The sequence below is a fragment of the Rhinolophus sinicus genome, linkage group LG06 (assembly GCF_036562045.2).
Source record: "Rhinolophus sinicus isolate RSC01 linkage group LG06, ASM3656204v1, whole genome shotgun sequence".
Taxonomy (NCBI): Eukaryota; Metazoa; Chordata; class Mammalia; order Chiroptera; family Rhinolophidae; genus Rhinolophus; species Rhinolophus sinicus.
This window is the reverse complement of record NC_133756.1, coordinates 51,554,353-51,564,327: the sequence shown is the minus strand read 5'-3', so window position 1 is coordinate 51,564,327 and position 9,975 is coordinate 51,554,353. Positions and strand designations below refer to the sequence as shown.

At 38.7% G+C, this 9,975-nt stretch overlaps 1 protein-coding gene across 1 annotated transcript; it reads right to left on the bottom strand.

Moving 5' to 3' along the window:
- Positions 1-263: 263 nt before the first annotated feature.
- On the bottom strand, positions 264-9,395 carry LOC141572388 (guanylate-binding protein 2-like). The gene is given in 8 exon segments (XM_074337109.1): positions 264-700; positions 1,827-2,020; positions 2,547-2,645; positions 4,716-4,931; position 5,321; positions 6,276-6,556; positions 8,612-8,854; positions 9,203-9,395. Coding segments are annotated over 8 exon segments (1,344 nt in total). The 3' UTR covers positions 264-583.
- Between the last annotated feature and the right edge of the window lie 580 nt (positions 9,396-9,975).

Here is a 9,975-nt window from a genome sequence, read left to right as displayed (position 1 = left end):
TGAAGAACTGCACCTCACAGCCAGTTGTCCCAGATCTCCCTCATTGGCAGCGAGCCCAGGAGCCAATGACCACTTGGCAGGAGTGAGCTCAATCATGCCCGATGGCTTTGTCCACTTCCTTCAGAATTGCCGTATGTTTACAATGCTCCAACTCTATTCAAAGACCAAAGTAAACCCTTGAGTAATAGCAAGGGACTGTGGATATCTAGAGGGTGGTGTATGTAAGGAAAAGCAAGTGTATCCTAAACAGAGCCCACCTGATATCTCCTCATTGTAAAATGAATCCCATTAAACAATCTGAAGTGTGTCTATAGTCAATATGCATAACTTCAAGTATAGGATCCAGTTAAGAATCATACTAATCATTATTACTATAATTAATCATGAATTGAATCATTCTGTAGGCAAAACACTCCCTTCACAGTTTATTTCATCTTCGCAAATTTTATGGCTCAACAAAACACAAGCATCGTGATTTTAACTTTAGTTTAGTGGCAGTTGTTTGATGTCATGAAGTTGCTCGTTTAACTCACTCCTAGTGGAGGAGAGGAGAGCTGGTTAGGAAATTACGTTCCTTGGATATTTAGAGTATGTTGCATATTGGGAATAATCCTCCGCTTCTCCTGTGGATGGCTTCCATCTCGTTTTGAAGACTTCTGCTCTCTTGCTGGAATCCCTCCTTCAGAAGCCGTGCATGTTCCTAAAAGAGAAAGTGGAGACCGAACTCACACAACTTAAAACATTTCCCACATTTTCCAGATTATTTCCCCTGCCAATACCTACATTAACCCTCATGAGCTTTTGAAAGTTATCCTTGAAATCCTTTCCTCCCTTAACTTCTACTGTATCACTCTCCTGAGTTTCCTACAACTGCTAATATTTTTTTACTATTTTATTTTTTTAACTGCAGGAATGTTCTTCTCTTATAGTTTTAAAATATTAGTGACCCAGAATCATATTCTTGGCCCTTTTCACCCACATGCAACACAGTATTTCTGGAAAAAAAAACCTCATTTTTTTTCCCCTTCAACTCTGATCTAGGTAGTGTGGACTCTCAAAAATATATCGAAGAAGGTCTGGAAGATGGGTGAATTCTAATCGGATGGTTACTACCTGATTCAGAATCATGGCTGATGTTTGATTAGGGAACTTCGTACAAGTCTCCAAACTGTGGTGGCAAGGTAACAGAAAAGAGTTGAAGAGCTCAGGGCCTGCTCTGGCCCATATTGTATTTCTGGGTGGGTATTTAGACTCAACGTAGACTTTGGGTAGAGTCTGGAGAACAGGAAGGTACAGGCATCCTGGGTATTTAACTATGTGGTTAATTGTATAGAAGGTTACGGAGTCTTCCTCCTCATTAGGGTGCCTGCGGAGATAAAGTTATACCAGATATGGCAGAAACAAAATTACTTGGACTCCACTCAGTAGGAGAGTCCAGATATTCTTCCACAAGGTAGGACTCGAAAATATTATTTATCCCTCATGAAATTAAAATTTTCTCATTTGAAAGTTGATAATAAAACAATACCTATAATATAACATAAGGATTTGATCACAGACTATCTGTAAAGCCTTGTGCAGTGTTTGGCAATGAATAGCTACTGTTTATTAGTGATTAATAATGAAGGAATGCATGGTATTTAATCCTGCAAGTAATTAGCCTTTAGTAACAGGAGATGGTCACAGGTAGAAGCAGTAATAGAATGAAATGTCTACTAGGGTTTTTGCTACAATAGGTCTTAATCTGACATGATGCTCTCACTTCTAAGCAGTGTTTTTGATTCAGCCGAAGTGGAAGAAGAAGTGGCGATGACACAATCGAATACCTGAAGTTTAAGATCTAGAGTCCTCTGTTGTTCTGCCATTAACTGAGTCCTCTACAACTCCATCTTCTCAGTCAACTGTTTCACATGTTCCTGATGACTCTTTTATTTCTCTTCCATCATTTGTTGATCCTTTGCTTGCATTTCCTGCAACATTTTTGCTGCAGCCTCTGCAGATCCAGCCTTCATACGTTGCACTGTCAGGAAGCAAAGACAAAGAAAAATTTATGGTGGTGACCACATTGCTTCTTTCTTCCTGGTATGCTTACCTGCCATTATTGCTGCCGACTGCATATGCCCTACTCAGAACTGACTTCAGCTGGTAAGAGGCATCTTTGGTCATCTTGCTCTAGTTTAAGATCCCAGATTCACCCAGCCAGTTTATTTAAACTTTTAAGAACTTTTGAGGGTATTTCGTCTCTTGACTTGCTTCTCACCTTCAGTGTCCAATTAGCAGAGAAACATGATAGCCTTATATTGCTGTTCACTCCCCTTTTTTGTTTTATTCTCATGTCATAGAGAAAACTTTTTGTGATTATTTTTGCACTGAGTGACCAAAAGGTAGATGACTGTAAATTCCAGTTAAGAAACAAAATCCCCCAGAGCTATGAACTATATTTGCTATTCTTTGTTCTACAGTAATGATTTCGGGTGGACTAATGTGGCTTACATGAACATTTCTCAGGCTTCCCCACTGTCTAGAGTGTTTTTAGTTGCTCTCACCTTCAATCTCTTTTTCTTTGTCTGTGAGGGACTGATCAGTCCGTAGAAGTGCATCAGCCACATCCTGCTTGGACTCCAAGTATTTCTTCAGTGTCTCTTCTGCCTAGTGATACAGAGGAAGTTAGAATTAGAAAATAGGGATTATGGGTTTAAGCAAAACTCAGAGATACAGCTGTTAATTCAATATAATTTTACCACCCATATAAAAATCATTTCTGAGTTCAAATAGTATTTCAAACTAAACTGACCTACAACCCAACTCTGGATCCTCCTCAAACCTGTGTCATTTCCGATCACCTCAGTTTTAGCTATTTACTTCGGTAACTCTGAGTTTCTAACTGGATGGGTTAAAAACCTGACCGTTACCCTTGATATCCTTTTTTCTCCCACATCCCACATGTAATCATCAGCTAATTAGGTTTGCTCTATCTGCAAAGTAAAACCAGCCAGAACCCATCACTTGTCACCTGCTCCTCCCAAACGCCCTGGTCCAAGACATCGTGACATCTTGCCTGGACTATGGTGTTAGCTTCATGATTGGTCTTCCTACTTTCATCTTGGTCTGCTACAGTCCATTTTTCTCAGAGCAGCTAATGTTATGCTATATGATTTTAAGAAAGAGCCCTTCACTCGTATGGACAAAATCCTCTACTGATTTTTCTACTCTTTCTAAATAAAATTCAAACATTCTCAGTGATCTTTAAGGTACTACCTTTTCTGCCCTCTGACCTCTGAACACCTATCTGACCCCATCTCCTGCCACCTCTCTTTTGCTCACTGCCCACCTACTATGTTTCTTGCTATTCCTGGAACATAAACCAATTTCTTTTTCTGTGCTTTGCCACTGTTTGAAAGTTTCTTCCCCTAGATCCCCATTTGCCTTCCTCCCTTCCTCCTTTGAAGACTCTGCTGAAACATTACTTCATCAGCACAGCCTTCTGTAAAAACATAAATATAAAATAGGATCACATCTCCTTCCTCTTCCATACGTATAACCTACTTTTCTCTTCAGGGCACTTTTTGTCACTGTGCTAGTGAGTGCTAGAGTTATCCTAATATTATTCTCCTCTTTGTTCTTAGTAACAGAACTGATTTTTTTTTTTTTCCTGGGCACGTTGTGGATCATTATAAAATTTTGTATTTTCTACTCAACATCTCCGGTAACTGGGATGCCCATATGATTAAATTCTGGCTGATAACACTTAAGCAGAAATGTCATATGGTACTTCTTGGAAATCACCTTCAAGAGAGTTGACCCAAAGGTCTTTTACTCTTGTTTTTCCCTTTTCTTTCCATGTATAATATGGAACTAATAAGTGAAACTCTAGCAGCTATCTTGGACCATAAATTGACCTTGAAAAGGGAGGCTGAATGCTAAGGTACTAGAGCAGAATGAAGGAAGAGGCCTGAGACCAGTATTAATATGAAGTTGTCATGTCAGCCTGGATTCCCTCTTCCTCATTTCTTGTAAATGAGAAAGAAACTTTTGTCTGTTTAAAGCAACCATTTAAAAAACAATAATATGTACCCAAGCCTAATTCTTACTGATACAATCTGAGCATGCCGGCATAAAGGAATAGTTAAGAGCACAGTCTGCTCTCTCGATTGGCATTCCACTGTACCACTCATCACCTGTGTTCTTGGTTGGGTGCGTTCTTTTGCTTCTCTGTATCTCAATTTTAGTATATATAAAATAGGGATATTAATTACATGTACTTCATAACATTCTTGTGAGGATTGAATGAGTTAAGCCCAAGCATTACCTGAAACACAATAAGTTCTAGGTGTTAACTGTTATTTTAGTCTGTAAGCTATAATTTGTTTATTGCTGGTAAATACTTTGAGAGGACTTGTTTATTTGTCCTTTTTTTCTTTTAAATTGCCTTAACCCCAGAAACTTGATAAGACCTGACATATTGTGAGGCCTAAATACATAACTGTTGGATTATTGGATGATTAAATTAGTGAATGAATTCTGCAAACATTTTTTGGAGGGCTCCATCTGTGCCAAGGAACAACAAGTTCTCCATCCCACAGTGGTTCTCTCACTGAATAAATCAGTGAGCGGATGAATGAAAGGCAGAGGCATTATGTACTATTTCAGTTTTTTTCTGCTGTAGTTTGAAAGGCACCTCAGCAAGACCTCACAAATGGTACTCAGCAGGTAGCTTATCTGTTTTCCCTTTCTGGGCACCTGGTAGTACTTATTTATCAGCTCTTGTTTCCTCTGAATAAAGAGATAATAGCCTCTTGGTTTAGAAAATGCCCCCTGCTTCACATCTTCTTCTAGAGAACTGAAAATATCATGAAGTGAGGCCATGCAAAAATCTGATGATGCTTTCATGTTCTGCTTACAAAAGTCATCTCGTTTTGCTACCAAACAGGCTTGTGAAATGACAAAATAATACATATAGTACCGTAAGCCATGAGAATGTTAACCACACACAGACTACTGGGGAATACTTCTCCTGCAGGGACTGTAGCATACAAACAGGACCTCACTCCTCACCTTGCTGTGAGATTCTAGAATATCCTTAACAAGAGTGTCGATTAAAAAAAAAAAAAAAACATCTACTTTTCTGGTTGTGATTATCTGAAGCTCCTTTCTCCTATTTTTCCTGCTTCAGAGAATGATTCACAAAGCACAGACACTGTTCCATATGAAACTTCTCTTTTCAATTCTTTAATTTCAAGAATAGTTTAGAGCATAAATGTTGGAGTCAGGCAGGCCTGGGTGACATTCCTGGCTCCACTACTTTGTGGCTTTGTGACACTCTGCCTTTTTGAATTGAGGTTTCCTTGTTGGTAAGATGGGAAATTATATCTATCTCATAGATTTTATTTCCGGATTATATGCAGTGATGTAAAGTATTAAGCCCAGTGACTTCTTCATAAGTGCTCAGTAAAGGGTCAATGGTTAATTGGTACATTCTTTAAAATGAGAATATTTTCGTAAACTTTCTCAGTAGAAGACTAATGAAGGTAATGGCGATTGTATTCCAGGTATTTTTAGTACTGATAAAGCCTAATAGAACAGCATATTTACCTACATTAAATCATTCAAGACAACTTATATGTCAAGCTTTTTCTTTAGTCTAGAAGGATGTCCATTGTCTGTTGACTTTGACTACCTAGTTTCATCAAAACTTCTGAAAGCAGGAAGTTATAATTTGTAAAATCCTGCTTTGCAAACCAGGGATTGTCACTTGTGAAGTGATCGTTAGTCATGCGACAATCCTTCCTAATGTGGAAGAACTCAGACTTGAGTCCATTCTCATATAGCATTCTTATGATTGGTTTCACTTTCTTGGTCTTCTGAAAATTTTACAACTGCTTTACATTAAAGACAATGCATAGCTAGGGTTTTAAAAAAAAAAAAAAATTTGAATCCTTCCTGGTTGTCAGCAGGGAACATGAAAGCCTGGTGCATTTGATTAATTTTTTAAAAAGAAAATAAATTAAAATAACCTTACATAAATCCAATTTTACAATTTACTATTTGCTTAAAATATGGTATCCAGAAGGGGAAAATTAACAGAGGAGAATATTAGTAATAAACATACTCAGTTATGGTGCTGTGGTCTATAGGACTAAGTCTAAAAGTATTCTATTATTTTTTTTGGTAATGCTTGCAGATGAGTGCTGCTTTCTTTGGGTATAGGAAGAACTACTCATGTCTAGAAAGGCTCAGATTTTTCTCTCTCTCATGATCTAGAACAGCAAATATACCCCCAATTCCTTCTGGAACTTTTGGCCCACATCCTTGAAAGAATTCTTCATGAAGACTTCGATGGCCCCTTTCTCACTGGCCCTGTGCAGGTCCAGAAGCTCCTGGAGGGTGTCGGTGGGCAGCCGCAGCTTCTGGCCCATCTGCTGGTCATAGTGAGCAATGGCCTTTTTCACTGCGGCCGAGTTCTTGATCTGGGCCAAGGCCAGGATTGCATTCTCCATGCAGGGCAGATCCCCACAGCTGATAGCATTGACATAGGTCAGCACCAGGCTCTCCAGCCCTACAAGCAGGAATTTCAAAGTAGTGACTACCAGTTGGTGAGAGAGAGGAACAAACCATATTCTGTTTGGGTCTGAGACTTTAAATTTAATTATTTAGAACCAATTGCTAGAATATTTTATATGCTTTTCAAGCGTCATAAATAATAGTTTTAAGGATTTTCTGAGGGACAACAGTGATGGAATATTTCATTAACCTCTAGACTCAGAGGTGTTTAAAGCTTTTCTTTTCTTCTCTTTCCCACACCCAAATGGAAGATGTTGCAATGATTGGATCAGAATAAGGATATTTTAGGGCTAAGGTATTAGGTCTTGATTTCTTCTTAACCATTCTATGCCTCCTTTTTTTCTGCCTTCTTTTCTGTTCCCTCCTCACTTCTAATTTATGAAAAAGGCCAAGGAGAAAACTTAGCTTGTGCGTGTGTGTGTGCGTGTGTGTGTATGTGTGCGTGGGTATGTGCCTGCTGCAGGCCACTAGTCCTAGATAAGTTGGTTCTTATAGCTGTTCTCTCATCAGAGCTACATGCAGTGTGACCAGTTCACCCAGGGGTTGGCTGGTTTTAACATCGAAACTCTTTCAGCCCAGGATATCCTAGCCTTGGGCAAACTGGAGTGGTTGGTCATCTTACAAATAGCAGCTCTTTGGGACTGAATCCTGGACCTTCTCTTCTCTTTCTATAATTTAAATACCATCCACATGGATACTAATGAATTTCATTTCCTGCTTTGACTTGATTTTTAAGCTTTAGATTTGTATATTTAAACGTCTGCATGGTATCACTTCCTATACACACCAGGGGAAAATCAATATTAAATAACTCAAATCTAAACAGCTTCATCTACTCTAAAAAACTTTCTTCTCCATATAGTCCTCTCAGTAAATAATATCCATTCAAGCAGTGGCTTAAGCTCAGAACCCTGGAGTCCTTCTAACTCCCTCTACGCATCCATCATCAAGCCTATGGGTTTGACATTCAAAATATGTGTGGATTCTGTCCATTTTTAACCTAACATAATCACCATTCATTACCAAAACACTGTAAATATCATCCCTCTTCTCATTACCTCCTTTAAATCCCTCCAACACTCTATGTACGAAATAGTCAGAAAGACAGCTTTAGATATAAATTAGATAAGTTTAACTCTCTGTTTATAATCCTTCAAGATCCTCCCATTGAGTTTAAACTCTAATCTCCTTGAAGTCATCTTCCAGTCCTGTCAAGTACTGCCCCCTGCATACTTTTCCAGCCATGAGGCCACTCTTATTCTCTTTACTCTTCTTCAAATCACAATTTCTCTTTCTTTTACTGTCTTGAAGTCGCAGAGTTCTTTCCTGTCTCAGGCCTCCTCACATGATATTATTTCTGTCTGCAAAGCTATTCCATATGCTCTTCTGGTTAATGCCGACTCATTTGTAAGTTCTCACCTTACATGTCACTTTCAGAGACAACTATTCTCTGTCTTTGAATCCAAATTATCTCCCATCTGTCTACACTCCTTACTCTCTCATAGCAGCCTATTATTTTGATTGATTGTGCTTTTCATTATGATTTAAAAAATTTAAGTATCTTTGCACCTGTTGTGCTATAATGAGGACAGAAATAAAATATTTTTATCTACCATTATACTTAGTGGTTGGTACATTGCATGCATGTCTTAGTCAACTCAACTATTTGTGAATTGATGAATTGTGCTAAGATTAGTGGCAAAGCCTCACACATGTGGAGTATTTGCTTTTTCCAGACTTTGCCAATCTATATTGATCTCCTGGATGCATGTTTCATAAATAGGGATCTGTGAATTTGGTGGAGAAAGTTACTGCACCTGGATGGATTCTAGTTTTTTTCGGTATTCACTCTGCTCATGTGGATATTAGATGACACCAGCAATAATTTTAGTTGCCACATAAAATTCACAATGTGATCCTTGTGATGTGTGTTCCTAGCCATCATCAGACTATGTTTTTGTCAAAAGTAAGCATTATACCTCCCTCTTTTATTCTCTACAATGGGCAAAAGGAAAGTCCAGGTAAGAAGTAAGGAGTGAGAGGGACTCACGAGGTCCATTGACCATAATGCCGCCTGAGAGAGTCTTGGCCTCAGAAGATTTGAGGATGTAGGAGCAGTAGTCCGCTCCTTGTTCTCTGAATTCAGGGTTCAGGTCTTCCTCCTGTAGCTGTTCCAGGTGGATAAGGTACCTCCTCTGACCCGGACGGTCGAAGATGAAGCACTTCTTCCTTGGGAAGAACTTTCGGATGCACAACCGAGGTTCATTGAAACTTTTAGTTTTTATATCAATACCTAAAGAAATGAAAATAAAAAAAAGTAGTACAGCCTTAGACTCACTACCTCAATTAGATGACCCTTCAACGTCGTAATTGGCACAAACCTTGTGTAAAAAATAAACTCTTGATGGATTGGCAATAAAAAGAAAAATTAAAGAATAGAGAAGAAAATTTCTTCCTTTTTCTAAGAAGAGGGACATAACTTAAAACTAGGTCTACATGATTCAGGCAAGGAATGTTTTCATTTCCTCTAATAGAACAGCCAGGATTACACAGTTACAACATTATACTTTTTAGCATCTACACAGAAATGGTCATTTTGATATTGTTTTTTCTTTGTCACCCAGTGATCAGTCCCAGTCACCTTGCTTTAGTTTCAGTGACAGCTCTAGGTACTCATCAGCAGTGATGCGATGTCCATTTGCTTCTAGCTCTAGGGAGAAATCTCTCAGCGTCCACACAAAGTCTGCAAAGAAGCTCACAAAGTCAGCTGAGTCTTCAACCTCACTGTCACCGGGTGAGGATTTTGCCCTGATTCGATCGGTCAGTTCTGTCATGTACCTGAGATACTAACACAGGAAAACTGCAGAAATAGAGTAGTACGTTTTGCCCAAGTGATATTTTACCACATTACTTTGTCTGTCTGAACTATCTGAGAGTTAGTTACAGAGACAATGCCTATCTACCTCTTAATAATCCAGTGTGTATTTCCTAAAACATTAACTGGGAGAGAATACAGCTTCTCCGTCTCCTGCTTCCAATTACATACGTAGTCTATCTGATTTCTAGATTGACCATCTGGTGATGTCCACGTATATATACAGTCGTCTGTTTGGTTGTCTGAAGTATGTGTCTGTGATGGACAAGTTGTTTCACAGAAATTCATGAGCTGATGTCTTGTTTCGTTTCTGACCCCTCGTCCAAATTTCCCACCATTTGATTCTGCTTTACTTCCTGTTTTTCTGTGCCAGTCACTGATAGTTATCAGCATGTCTTGTGTTGGTGTGTGATCAATTTCTTCTTGGATACTTGCATAAAAGCGTTCAATTTTATTTTATTCAGTTCAGTAAAATGAAAAAGAGAGAGAGAGAGAGAAAAAGAACTGGAAAAGAAAATGCAGCAGTGGTTTACCATTGC